Source organism: Patella vulgata, chromosome 6 (assembly GCF_932274485.2).
Source record: "Patella vulgata chromosome 6, xgPatVulg1.2, whole genome shotgun sequence".
Classification (NCBI taxonomy): Eukaryota; Metazoa; Mollusca; class Gastropoda; family Patellidae; genus Patella; species Patella vulgata.
The window spans coordinates 62102272-62117795 of record NC_065884.2 but is presented as its reverse complement, the minus strand read 5'-3'; the positions used below and the strand labels follow the sequence as shown (position 1 = coordinate 62117795).

General features: G+C 37.5%; 1 protein-coding gene across 2 annotated transcripts; it reads right to left on the bottom strand.

Moving 5' to 3' along the window:
* Positions 1-24: 24 nt before the first annotated feature.
* Positions 25-14864, bottom strand: LOC126825627 (L-sorbose 1-dehydrogenase). 2 transcript variants are annotated; one of them, XM_050555340.2, is made up of 13 exons: positions 14689-14864; positions 13120-13325; positions 11932-12083; positions 11440-11654; positions 10589-10778; positions 9149-9277; positions 8517-8641; positions 8180-8347; positions 7258-7408; positions 6425-6573; positions 5840-6014; positions 4966-5191; positions 25-3800 (listed from the first exon to the last, which is right to left on the bottom strand). In XM_050555340.2, the coding sequence occupies exons 3-13, from the start codon at positions 12065-12067 to the stop codon at positions 3647-3649; spliced, it is 1818 nt and encodes a 605-aa protein (XP_050411297.1). In that variant the 5' UTR covers positions 12068-12083; positions 13120-13325; positions 14689-14864; the 3' UTR covers positions 25-3646. The 2 variants fall into 2 exon arrangements, with proteins under 2 accessions (XP_050411297.1, XP_055957859.1); XM_056101884.1 differs by lacking the exon at positions 13120-13325.
* Between the last annotated feature and the right edge of the window lie 660 nt (positions 14865-15524).

The following is a 15524-nucleotide window of genomic DNA, read 5'->3' as shown; positions in this document are numbered from 1 at the left end:
TGTACATGCATACAATTTTAGTTTAAATGCGGGGGAGGGGGGCGGGGGGCGGGGGGCAACGTGTTCGCTTGAGAACATAAGGTCTACCATTGGGTCAAGTTGCGTGTTTTCGACCCCCGTTTGTACGTGCGTGACAAAGAGTAGACCGGGTCGCCTGTTCAATGACGTGGGTTTTCTCCGATTTCCTCCCACTGAAGAGCCGAACGCTCAAGCGAATTATCGAAATAAAATTGAAGCAAATGCCGAAATGACCTAGTTTGTCCTAGCGATAAACAACAGTAAATTATAGGTAGTTAACGGAAATGCAATGCGATAGTACACCTTGCTATTTTTAAGAATGTTACAAAAATGTTACAGGATAAGGCTTTATCACTGAATTCATTGGGGAGAGAAGATTACTTCACTGTACGGTCGTACGGATTAGTTATAAACGTTAAGACCCACTGCAGATTTGGTCAAAGGTCACGAGATATAATTAGGGCTAGCGCCCTAGATCTATTCCTAACCCGTAAAGAACCCTCACCTCCCGATAACCCTAACCTACAATCTCGTCAAAAAACACGTGCCCTAACCCTATTTACATCTCGCAACCTTGACGAAATCTGTAGTGGGCTTTAACTTTTAGACTTTCTCGGTCGTACGTGGTGTTAAAAGCTGGAATTATGCCCCTTGGATAGTTTAAAGTTTCTTCACCGACACGAACATTTTTGTTAAACCTTTCAATTAAGACTTCAACATTACGTGTAAATAGTATGTTAAAGTATCTAAGTCTCTAACTCAATATCACCCAAAACCTTCGACATTGAAAACACGAATTAGTTGTCAATTTTAATCAACATTGGTGTTGTGATCTTACCGGGAAAAGATGGGTATCTGATATCCAATATTTAAGACAAAATAAACATTTTACGATTGGTACACGAATCGTGTACCATAATGCGTTTCAGCACAATTTGTAACAAGCGACTCGAAGAACGAGTTTAGACATATTCCACAAGTCATGTCAAACGGTGACTTCATATTCTTATATGGAGAGCATGCGCAATAAATACTATTGGTGTAGACTGGAATAATCAGACGCTAGAGATTGCCATTCGATTGAAACTTCTGGCATATTTCGCCGAACAGAACTGCTTTGAAATTAGAGTAAAAACGGAAACGACTGAATGTAAATCAGTTTATTTACATCCATATTACATTATTATATACGTTGCGACCCATTTGTGCCAATTTTTAGGCCCCAAATATTAGCGATTTGCCTCCTTTAAGAGTAACCCCGTGGCGGTTATTATTTTTTTATGTATTTGTGAAACATAACCTCTTTTTTTAAAATTCTAGATTGCATAAACCTGATTTTAGGACACAATGCTAGGAATGGATATTTCGAATTGAAAGATTCAAAATGATAAAGAGCTTACAGTTCTCGCTTTAATAGTTAAAAAGTAGATAATGATAAGTGAATATCTTGACAATTTCAGCGAAATTGCTTCAATCTGAGCGGAGTTATCGTCTTTTGCAGAACGGTGTAGTCTTGATTGACAATATAATAAACCAAGTCTGATTATCCATTTTAAAATTAAATCATTAACTGACAATTTGTTGAAAATCAAAACCATTCAAAGTTCTAGATAGTTGATTATGGGCCTGGCATGTCAATAAATGTCTAATTAATGATTTATATAACATTTGAGGCCAAACGAAGGATCTCCATTAGACAGATTGTGCTCTTGAAAAATGCAACTCTAAGGGTTCCCAAAAGAGATTTTGCAGTTTTATGTAATGCCGATCTGTAAACATGGCTTCCTAGGTTTGCCTAGTGTTACTTTAAAATGTTGTTTTCCGCCATTGATTCTAAAGTATCGTTAAGTCCATGTCAATTTGTATTTATTCAAGGTCCGTCACATCTCATATTATTATTTTCAGTTCTGAATGACATTATTATCAGGGCGTATATAATACGATTGATTAAATGTAATATTATTGGGGATATGTAGACATTGATAGGTCGTTATATATATAAATAAATCACAGTTATTCAACCATAAATCTATACACATAGACCCGATTAGACCAGGCATAACCTCGTCAATGCTAACCTTTGGATCTACATATATATATATCTAAACGAGAAAGTTTGTTTGCTTGTTTTTTTGTTTGTGAGTTCGCTGTAGGAAAGCAAAGAGTTGGACGAATTAATTTGAAATTTACAAGGAATTTAATGGTTTTATTCAGTTTGTATTTAGTAGAGTATATATTGATGAAGTTTACAACTAAATATGCATTATGTAAGATGCAGATAAAGAGCTGACTATAATAGTTCTAAAAAAAATAATGCAAAAAGAATATTTTGAAATTTTCATTCACATAACTTTGTTCTAAACGATTTTATAACACGTGTTTGAAGTTTTGACAAGATGTGGCATAGATTGTTTAGTATCGTAGCAACGGTTCTTGTTAATCGAGTCTCAGCCTTAATTCACGATTTGTTTAAACTGAAATGATTAAATTACGATCGTGTTGCAATCCGTTTACCTCTCGGTCAACCGAGTTTCTAGAGAATCAATTAAAGGCGGGTCATGTGAATTCATGGTTCAATAATAGTTTATATAACAGAGAGAGAGAGAGAAATGGGGTTTAACGTCCACTCGACACAAACTAGGTCATTTCGGGACTAACATATGGTTTAATTTTATTTCAATAATTCGCTTGCGCGTAGGGGTCTTTAGCAGTGGGAGGAAACCAGAGGACCCGGAGAAAACCCACGAGCTTAGACAGGCGACCCTACCCCTTGCCACGTACAACCGGGGATTCGAAACCACGCCAGTTGACTCAATGACAGACTTTATGGAGTTTAAGCCAAAATAAAAACATGCAATATGCAGATTTAGCTTTTACATAACACATATTTAATGATTATTATATTATTATGGATTTAGCAAAAATAAAGATGATCTCTACCCGTGTACGCTGGGTAACACGGCTAGTATATAATATTAAACATTTTGCTATAATATCTATAAACGTTTAAACAGTTTGCCCTGTTAGTTTTACCCGTTTGAACATTTTCCCATGTTAGTTATAACTGTTTAAAAAGTTAACTATGATAGTTATAATCGTTTAAACAGTTTATTTTGATAGTTTAACGGTTTAACACTCTGATTGCTATAAAGGTTTAACACTTTGATAGTAAAAACAGTTTATTTTGATAGTTTAACGGTTTAACACTATGATTGCTATAAAGGTTTAAAACTTTGATAGTTATAATGGTTTAGCACTCTGGTAGTTATATAATGGTTTAGCACCCGGGTAGTTATAACGGTTTAGCACTATGGTAGTTATAAAGGTTTAGCACTCTGGTAGTTATACTGGTTTAGCAGGCTGATAGTTATACTGGTTTAGCACCCGGGTAGTTATAACGGTTTAGCACTATGGTAGTTATACTGGTTTAGCACTATGGTAGTTATACTGGTTTAGCCCTCGGGTAGTTATAACGGTTTAGCACGCTGGTAGTTATACTGGTTTAACAATTTGATAATTATAACGGTTCACAACCTTTGTTTAACACTTTGTTAGTTATTAACGTTTAACTATAACGGTTTAATACTGACAGATCAGTTCAACAATCTGATAGTTATGGTATATACAGCTACATATCTGATAGAGGTGTTGGTGGTTTTATACCTAGAATCATATCCGCGGCTTTTTCACCTATCATTATACACGGTGCGTTAGTGTTGCCAGATACTATGGATGGCATGATAGAAGCATCAGCTACTCGTAGTCCATGGATGCCTTTCACTCTGTAATAAATAAAATACTATTTAAAATAAATACACATCGGGTCATTTTAAAATGTGGGTTGAGCAAGGATGACTTGTTAGGTGTTCAGTCATTGAAGAGTTAGCACAGACTAATGAAATGCATTGTGGTTTAATGACCGGATGGGTATTTTGACAGCGGCGTTTCCGCCCACTCTTCGTCAAATTGCAACTGTCAAGGGTCCATTTACGTGTTAACAACCATCTTCATCCCAACGACGGATCAGGAGCTACCTAATAGTAAGTACAGGAGGACTGCACCACACATAATTTACACAAACACAAATACATGGACAAGATATCATACTCAGAAAAACAAATAATTCCCCCAAAAAAGTGAATGGATCCGGGGCACATATAATTTACTCAAAATAAATACATGGACAAGACATCATACTCAGAAAAACACAAATAAACAAACAATTTAAAAAACGTGAATGGATCTGGGGGCTAGCCGTAAGCGTCCACTGCGCTGTACAGTCCCGGGCCTGTAGTGACACAGACTTCACTCATATTTGAAAACAAACAGGAATACAACCCAATGGAACCATTGTGTAATGTCAGCGTGAGTCATGATCTGCTATATGCTACAAGAAATGCGAATGTAAGCATATTGTGGAAAACTTCAACTATGCAATTAAGTAACCACATCGGTGAAATGTATAAAAAGTAGTCTAAACCTAAATCAATCAAGAAACGTTTCAGTATTCAATGGAATCGAGGTATATTGAATACATTGAGGGAACATGTTCCATCCGTCATAAAAAACAAAACAAAACTGAATACAAAGAAGCAAATAGTGTGAACCGGTCTTGAGAAATCGTCATTCGGCCGAATTATATTCGTCTAGTGTGCCCGCTTCACCGAAGCATTCGCCCGATTGTAGAAATCATTAGCCAATCACAACTGATATCAAGAAGTCACTTGAATGTTTGAAGACACGGTCACTGTGAAAGGAGATGCAATCAACTGGTGAATCGGGCGAAGGGTTCGTCTGGTGTGTTCACACATTTGGCCAAATGCATTCGATAGCAATGCGGCGCCGATTGAATCGGCTAGTGTATCCACCGCTTAGTTGAGGGGCCACGCCGGGATTATAGCATGATCTAGAGTTCATTGCCTGAAACATCATAGCAAACGTACTTACCTTAGTTGTGGATCCACTACTGTGGTTGGATCTTCTATACGTCCCATTTTACAAGTTCCAGTAGGATGATAGAGAGCCAGGGTAAAATACCCTATATAACATCGCCAATATTCATCACTATCAAATTTAGATTTTTCTAAACATGGTGAAAATGGTTTATGAAACATTTCAGATCCCTGAGATTTGAAAGTTTTGGTTTTAGCCAGTTTCTGTGAAAAACGAATACCTGTAAGTAATGAGATAAGTAAAAACGAAAACCTGTCATGAGATCAATAAAAACGAACACCTGTAATGAGATCAATAACAAGGAACACCGGTAAGGACATTTGTAAAGAAACAGATGTTTGCAAGGCCAGGTCCCATTGTAAATACTGAACTGAACCATTTCCGAACTGATATTCCTTTTGGCAAAGAAAGGAATTAACAATCCATCAAATGGTCTTGATAATTAGTTTTTCTGATTATTTATAAAGTAAATAATAAAATAGAATTATGGAAGATTAGATAAGGAGCTGGTAATTCTCGTTATAATAGTTAAAAGCTATATAATGTAAAGGGAATATACTGGAAATTTCAGTCAATTTGATCAACTCTGAACGATTGAATTTTGGGGCTAAAATATGTACGATAAAAAAATTGTCTCCAGTATCCAATTTTGGATTTAATCATCAATGAGTGTTGAGCATCAAATCGGATTCATATCCATTGAAAATCCAACATATAAGATGGCATCGAAAGTTGATTAAGGTCTTTTCAAGTCAATAAATGTCTAATTAGTAAACCCAAAGGAAGACCTGCAATAGGCAGATTTAGCTCCTGTATGATGTATGTTTAACTATAAAAATATCAATGAAAATAATTAAAATTGACAAACCTCGTAGCAAGCCCTCCACATCTTCCTTGTTTTCTAAATATCTTGGATCAATGATTGGATGTTGCATGGCATCGGTACTATTTAGACGAACTGTACCATGACTTTTTGGTCTTAATAAAACATATAACAACAAAAAACCGTTCATATCGTCCACGCCAGAGATTTGATCTGCATACTACAAAATAAAAAGAACGTTTTAGCTTTTAGAAATTAGGTGAAATCGTTTACACCGGAGATGTGATCTGCATACAGCAAAAGAAAAACATGTTTTATATTTTTTTTCCTTTTTAGAAATTAGGTAACTATCCCCGATTTCAGAAACCTACTTGTAGTCTTATAATGTCGTCAACCAAGTTGTGTTTATGTTCATGAAATAAAATGTGTGTTTTTCACCCCTTTCTAAATTAGCAGGGTGCCCGGACTCGATCCATCTGTTGACCGAGTAGTGTAAGATGAAACACCTAGTGGTGAAAATTTTCTAGTCGTTTGGATGGCCGAAAAACCTAGGTCGTAAATTAAAAGACATTTGCAATTCGACAATGAGTGCCTTCCGGGCTAAGTGTCCCCCCATAGTTTATTTCTTACCTTAAAGTCTATTGCACCATTGCTGTGTAAGGTTTCTTCAGTAGTCAGCATATGTACGGCTTGTATTTGTAAGTCAGGATATTCGGGTGTCTTTGGGTCCGTGGATATAAAAGCTAACGATTCTAAACCTCCAGGTGCGGCCAAGACACCTGAATAAAACATAATGCAATTCATCAATTGGAACCCAATCAATCACTTCAAGCCCAGCCAGTTGCTTGAATTGAACACAGAGACACGTAATTACTGAATCCAGCCAAGTACTTGAAATTGAATTCACCAGTGACAATTACTTAGAATTGAGCCCTGTGACAATTACCTGAAATTGAATCCAGTGACAATTACTTGAAATTGAACCCAGTGACAATTACTTGAAATTGAACCCAGTGACAATTACTTGAAATTGAACCCAGTCAATTACTTGAAATTAAACCCAACCAATTCTGTGCAGGAGCCGTCATTCTGTGGGTAATGTGCCAGGGAACTCAATGACAAACCTTATGATACAGCGTGCACGCGCTAACCATTCGGTCATCCACCCCATACCCACCCTTCCACCCCCACCGAACTCGACGAATAGTAGGTTTAAAGTTTAATTAATTATGCAGGAATTTTTGCCCGCATGGCGAACTATCAAGTATGCACATGGGACCTCTACGTTCCTCCAATCTTCCATCCTGCACCATTGACATGGGCAAACTGGGCTGGAAAATCACGAGAAACCTTTTCGGTCAACACCGAGACAAGTGTCTGGGCTGCCGGGAAATTATCAAATAAAGGATGGTCGCCATAATGAACAGAATTAAGTTAGGGTAGGAATAATTATGTACAATTACCTGTTTTTGTTGTTAAATACTGGGCTAACGTCCACAAAGATTCTGTTTTGTTAGGAGAATTAAAGACGAGTTCTTTTGTTTTATAGTAAGTTATAAAACTACTATGATCTTCTAAATTATCACCCACTGGTAAATCAGCTACGACTGGTATCTGAAATTGACAACACGTTATTTTTACCGAATTTCGTTCATCTGGGAAACCCATACATACAATTGTTGTGTAACAAGGCGATACTTTATTTTATTTTAATTTGTTTTTTTAAATCAGTAGTGAATTGACCATATAAGGAACTAGCTTTTCTCTCTCTACCATGACGTCATCGCAGCCATCTTGGCAATGTGGCGTCCTACCCAAATTCCGTTAATCCCATCGAAGCTGACCAAACAAAAAACATTCCAAGTTCCAAGTCGATTGAAACCCATGAAGAAAAACATCATTACAATGCACAAATTTTGAAGACAGTCGAACACATTGCGCATCTTTATTGCTAAAATGTACTTCTACATGGGCTTGGCCAATAATGAAATGAAATGAAATGGGGTTTAACGTCCTACTGTTCTGCTCCTAACCTAGGCTAATGAAGACGGGCATACGCCATACAGTGTGCTATGAGGGAAATTTTTCCCGGGCAGCGGCACTACGGCCTACTCTTATATCGAATTCCAACTGCCAAGGGATATTTTACGTGCACGCCAATGTGTACACGGGACCTCAGTTTTTCGTCCCATCCGAACGACTAGACAGCTTTCCTTGTCAGGCCCTCCGTCCTGCGTCACTGAATGAACTTTCTCGGCCAATGCAGGGATCGAACACCCGACCTCCAGGCTAGCGAGCCAGCGTCTTACCCACTTAGCCACGTGGTCCCAAAGGCCAATAAGAAAATGATGTCACCCGCTAAACATTGACTCTAAAGCCACTAACCCTATGTGTTTTCAGGTGTTCTTTTGGTCCAATCCCTGACAGCATTAAAATCTGTGGAGAAGACAAAGCACCAGCTGATAGAATAATCTCTTTATTTACAGAAACAGACTTCAGTGTTCCTTTGTGATAAAATTCTACACCAACTGCTTTCTTATTCTGTATAACTACCTGAAAAGAAGGATTTTTAATTATGAATAAATTACCTGTGCTCGCATCCTTTATAACATTGAAGTAGAATTGGAAGCGAACACAGAATCAGTCCTAGGTCTAACAGGTTATTCAGTTGGAATGGAAATACGTTACAACATTTGTCAAATATAAACAAATCCACACTTACCTTTTTAACGTGTGCGTTTGTCACAACGTGAAGATTTTTGCGACTTGTAACAGCTGGCCATAAGAAGGCTTTAGCCGTACTACATCTTTCACCGTCTTGTATAGTAGTTTGTGAAGCAAAAAATCCTGCATATAAAATTTTAAGTTAGTCTCGATACTAAAAAAAATATATAGAATGACAGAAAACTTATTCTAGTATTTATGGTTCATTTCTCAGTATTTATTGATGGTATTTATGGTACTACAGTATATTTATGGTATAGTCCACCTTTAGGTTTATTCCATTTGATGTTATTTGTGGGATATTCCATCTGACGTCACATTGAAGTTATAGTCAACCTAATGGTAATATTCCATCCGTGATATTTGTGGTATATTCTACAAAATTATATTCTTGGTATATTCGATCCATGGCATTTTTGGAATATTCCATCCATGCTATTTTTGGAATATTCCATCCTCTGCTATTTTTGGAATATTCCATCCTGGGTATTTTTGGAATATTCCATCCAGGGTATTTTTGGGATATTCCATCCTGGGTATTTTTGGAATATTCTATCCATGGTATTTTTGGAATATTCCATCCTGGGTATTTTTGAAATATTCCACCCATTGTAATTGTAATTAACATACCTTTTTGTTCCCTACCATTATAATCACCAGTTCCATACCCCAGTTCTTTACCAGCTTCTATCATAAAACTGGGAAAATCTGTCACTTGAGATTCAGAAACGCCAAGCGAACCATTTGTACCATGATATTCTACAAGGAGAATAGATTGGTTCTGTACAAGAATGAAAAATGACGTAATTATAATTTCTTTCATTATATCGCCCCATATATGGAGTTATAGTGGCTACTCCTCTTTGATTTTGAGAACAAGTTGATTTTTTTTTTGAGATTCAGACACACGAAGTGGACCATTTGTACCACGATATTCTATAAGAAGAACAAATTGATCCTGTAGAACAATGACAACTGACATATTTATATTTTGTTGATTATTTTGATTTTTTGTGAGATGATAAACCATGCTAAATGTACTCAACACCTTTAACATAAACGTTTAATGAAGAAAACAAAATCAAACTTTCTGCGGTAGATAAACGTCAGGTTTAGATTCAATCGGATAAAAAAAAGGAGTTCATCAAATATTTTAGCGATGATTTTATGTGGCCCTGACTTGTTTAAACCATATTGATTATTAACAAATTAAACATATTTGTGTACATACTGTATGGAACTGAACATTTTTTAACTGCTATTCCTTTAAGCGATTATTGGGGGGGGGGGGATAACCGAATGGTTAGCCAGTGTGCACTGTATCATAAGGTCTGTCATTGAGTCAACTGGTGTGGTTTTGATTCCCGGTTGTACGGGGCAAGGAGTGGGGACATCTGTCAAACCTCGGGGCTTTCTCCCGGTCCTCCGATTTTCTCCCACTGCTAAAGATCCCTACGCGCAAGCGAATTATTGAAATAAAATTGATCCATATGTTAGTTCCAAAATGACCTATTTTGTGTCGTATGGACGTTAAAACCCATTTTTCTCTATGTTTAAGAGATTCATATTTCACAACTTTGAAAAGCTCTCAAATGATGATATGCGACTTTGAACCAATCCCTTATCATTTTAAAAAATAATTTTGATATTAACGTATTAATTTGCTAATTAGGTTAATGAAGACAATCATAGTCCGTGTTTATCATTATAAACAGCTTACATAACTACTCTATCCTATATTAAATATTATATTGAAGTCGTATTTGTTATTTAGGTTAATGAAGACAATCGCTGAACCCGTTTATCATGATAACCAGTTTTAAGTACATAACTAAGTTCGTTCGTTCCTTCCTTAAAGGAGCTAACGTCCGCTTCCACCTTGAGTAATATCGCAGACAAGTATATATAACTAGGTTAGGGTTATCATTCTTATATAACAGCTAAAGGGGAACTAGCTCTAGTCTTCTTCAAGCACTGTTTAGCTTACTGTTCGCAAAATTACCAAAGTACCATTTCATACTACCTTGTTATATAAATGGCATAGGATGTGATAGGTAGGATACATTATACCTGTTTCCATATTTTTGAATGGTTGAATATTTTCTGATCTAATAAAATATGGCAAAACTTCAGAATAGCTCCAACCATCGCAGCCAGCTTCAGACCAGCCATCATAATCCTTTCTATGACCTCGGACATAAATGTTATAGTTTATTTGACTGGATCCACCTAAAACTTTACCTCGGGGCATAAACATTCTCTGAAATGAAACGAAATGGGTTTTTACGCCCTACTGTTCTGCACCAACTAGGCTAATAAAAGCATACGCCAAGCAGTGTACTTCGATGGAAATTTTGTCTAGACAGCAGCCCCACGACTTATTCTTCGTTGAATCCCAAGGCAAGTGTTCTTTTACGTACACAAGAAAGGTGTACATGGGACATCGTCTTTTAGTTCCACCAGAACAATTAGACGCACCACATACAAGGGAAAAAAAGACTGAAAAATAACGATCCACTGTCTCGACGAACACCGCGATGGAACATTGGACCTCCACAAATATATTATGTCAAGAAATACAAATACTGCAGAACCCATAATAGTCCGAAAGTGTGATGCGTTTAGTGGACCTTTGGTGGTAAATCACAAAAAATACACGAAAGCTAGTTAAGAATTGGTGTCCTTTTTTTTAGCAAAATGAAATAAAATGAAATGGGATTTAAAGGCCTACTTTGTGTGACAACCAGTCACGATACGGAAGATGTTACCGTACCCAACTAAGCAAAACTTACATGATACATAACACAATAAACAATGGGGAGATTATTTAGGCCCCATTTATAAAAAGTGATGAGATTTCATTGTGTTTCAGTATATTATGGGAAGGAATTTTCAAAACAGACACACCACCAAAGCTATACCTGTCCCTTTAAACCCTTGCAGCAATTCTTTTGAGGCACCGAATAATACTTCCAATCGTATTCTGTCCTTTGAGCCAATCCACACATCATAGGGACTTTTAAAACTATGGAGGACGGTTGTTGATCGTCGGTTCCTGCTTCCAGTACCAGGACTCTCAGACTAGAATCTTTAGACAGTCGATTGGCTAATACAGATCCTGCAGACCCAGCCCCCACTAAAAAAGACATATTTAAGAAATATTATTCAACAAAAGATTAGATTTAAAGCACACGGAAAATTTTCTTCTTAAACTGACCAATCACAAATTGTATCATCTTGGAGACGGTGATAAATAGCATTTTTGGATAGAACTTAACTTCAAATTCGAATATATAACCACAACAAAAAAGTGAATTAGTTTTACTTAGATGGCATTGATGTTTGTACCCAGACCAAATTGGTCAACACCTGTTATATTTACCTTGCGTAGTACATAAAAAGATATGTTTTACCTATAATATAATCATATGTTGTGTCGATGTCCTTCGCCAGGTGAGATTCAAGTTTATCCCCACTAAAGAACTTTTGTTGGATGTAGACGGCCAAGATTACCACATTTACTACTAGGAGCAATGATCCAAACGCCATCTTCAAATCTATCGTTCTGAAAATAGAAAGTACTATTGTTAATATTCGTGTAAATGTTATATTATACCAATATTCTACATCTATCATTTGCGTGAGAGATAAATACAGTCTTGAACGTACTATGAATGAACCAGAAACCGACCATTATGATTTATACATGGTGTCATCACAGCCGGAGATCGAAATGTCCGTCAATTGATGTCGATATTGTCCAAAGAAAACGCATGTCAAGTTTCATGTCAACCGAGAACAAGAAGAACAAGAGAAATATTGCCAAGTTTACCCAACTGATCTACACTAGAAATTGGTACAATATTGGGCGTTTGTTTTAAAATTTGGCCCGTCTACAATAATCGATTGACCTAGAAAAGAGGGACGTTAAACACCATTTCATTTCATTTAACAAAATGTGGTGATCAAATGTTTCATTCTAGCTGTTTTAATGGAAACTGAACACACTGGCCTTAACTTAATACCGGTCATGTGATATAAATACATAAAACTCTTATAACATTGTATTGTGAGAGTAAGCGATGAAATCGAATCAACAGAGCACGACAACATAAAAACCTATTTCACTGTGGATGGTTAAACGTTTACCTTATACCACGTATGCCCGTCTTCTTTACCGATTGTACGTGACAAGGAGTAGGGTCGCCTGTTCAACCTCGTGGGTTTTCTCCGGGCCCTCCGGTTTCCTCCCACTGCTAAAGACCCCTACGCGCATGCGAATTATGGAAATAAATTGAACCCTATGTTAGTCCCGAAATGACCTATTTTGTGTCGAGTGGACGTTAAACCCCATATCTCTCTCTCTCTCTCTCTCTCTCTCTCTCTCCCGTCTTCTTTAGCTCAGTCAGAACAGAACCGTAGGACGTTAAACCCCATTTCATTTTTATAACATTGTATCATGAGAATAAGCAATGAGATCGGATCAACAGACCTATGGACAAGGGTCACGACAACAAACATAGTTCAATGTGGATTTAACACAAGGAGTGCACAATTAAAGATTCCCCAAAACCTCGTAAAATGTAGTTAGAGTTCCCTACTTTCTGTTGTAAACTGTAGTTAGGGCTCCCTGCTTTTTGGTGTAGACTGTACAGAAGGTTCCCTGCTTTCTGTTGTAGTACAGAGAAGGTTTTTGTTCCCTACTTTCTCTGTAAACTGTAGTTATTGTTCCCTACTTTCTATTGTAGACTGTAGATAAGGTTCCCTACTTTCTGTTGTAAACTGTAGATAAGATTTCTTATACTTTCTGTTGAAAATAAAGACAATATGTGACTTTGAGTGACAAAATGGGACGTCTATTATCGTTGGTGTAACGGTGATATTTCAAATTTATTATTGCAGGATACGAGTAGTATTCACGCACTGAGATCGGAAATAACAGTAAGTTCAAACGCTATCAGTTTTTGTATCAAAACATCGTAATATCATGGTCTTTATCAACCCGCCCCTATACGTTTTATATGAAAGTCTTTCGTACTGTATTGGTGTAATATTCCATAAATGAGTTTATTTTTAACTCTTAATTTTGCATAAACTATGTCCTCGACCTTCTGTCATATTTAATGTAAAATCACGAAGCGTAGATTTATATAAACACCCCTGTTATCTTACCAAATACAATATAAAGCGAGGGTATAGCTTTGCAAATAATTAAAAGAAATTAGAGCTTTAAAGCGTATGCCTAAAGAAGACTTTTCTTGGTAGATTCACCTCTACTGCATTTTCCAATCACCAGTCATCTTGGACGATTCCCGAGTGTAATGCCCATCTTAAAGTATGTGGATAGAATGTGTAGCAGAAAACGTGAAACTGCTAAATATATTTCACATTACAAAAATAACACATATACGTATCTTTGATACTGTTTAACATTGTGACCTTCAAAGAGCAATACTATGCGTCTTTCAGGTCCGTTCCCTTGACGGCGAGGAGCCACGGTGGCTCAGTGAAGAGGCTCTGAATAAGTAACTAGGAGACCCCCGGATTCGGTCTCGTGGTTGGACGAGGAGGTTCCTCGTGATTTGCCAGTATTTTTCCATGTCATTAGTTCAGATGGGACGAAAAACTGAGGTTATGTGTACACATTGGCGTATATTTAATGTCCCCTTTGGAATTGGGAGCCACGGTGGCTCAGTGGTTAGAGCGTGGACTCGCTAACTTTGAGGTCCGGAATTCGATTTCCTGTGTTGGTCGAGAAAGTTGATTGGGATTTTCTGGCGTGGTTCCTCCTAGTCAGTGGTGTAGAACGGAGATTTATGGCATCGCGTTTCCGTCATTCCGGCTTCGAATTCAAACTTCCAAGGTCCTTTACGTTTACACGGATCTCTTGTTTTCGTTCCGAACAACTAGACTAAACTAGTGAGTCAGCGTTTTACTTATTGAGCCGGTCTGGCCCACTTTAAATGAATACCGATAACGAATTTTATTTTACCACAGCGTGTGCACATTTTTCGAGATAGCATGTTTTGGCACAATATCAAATACTAATGTATAACTACGTACTTATGCTCCGAATAAAAAAACCCAGACTTTATGGGCCGCCATTTCTCTTAACATAAACAAAAGTTTTCGGTACATAATTTAATGTATATTACTACTATTCAACTCACCCCACGTTATAAAATCAAGTTTTATATATTATCCTGGTTGTATACAATGTATTACATGAAGACACAATGGTATCACTCGCATTAATTCCCTGATTATTTGTGATTGTTGATTACATTACCGAAGGTTATTGTGCAACTGGAGTGTATGATGATGGATGACTGCAGATTGAAACACACGTATACATAGAGTCTCTAATAACTTCACTCACATATATTACATGGTATAAATATACCCGGTTAGAAATAAGGTCAACTATCAAATTACAGAGATAATATTTTGTAGGTGTTAACATCACATAAAGAGAGAGAGAGAGAGAGAGAGAGAGAGAGAGAGGGGGTTAACGCCCACTCCATTCAGACTAGGTCATTTCGGGACTAACATAGGGTTTAATTTTATTTCAATAATTCGCTTGCGCGTAGGGTCTCTAACAGTGACAGGAAATCGGATGACCCGGAGAAAACCCACGAGGTTGGAGAGGCAACCCCACTCCTTGTCACGTACAACCGGGGAATCGAAACCACGCCAGTTGACTCAATGACAGGCCTTATTATACAGCGTGCACGTGCTAACCATTCGGCCACTCCCCCACCCCTCTCCCAAATTGAACCACGCATTTTCTACAACCGGCCCTGGGTTTATCACTGCACATGTTGTGAACGCACTGACTTATCGTCAGCTTCCAACCGTGGAGAGCACACTGCATTTTTAGTTTATATGCGGGGTGGGGCGGTGGAGAACGGTCTATGGTGTGCGTTTGAGAACATAAGGTCTATCATTGAGTCAAGTTGCGTGGTTTCGACTCCCGCCTGTGCGTGTGTGACAAGGAGTAGGGTCG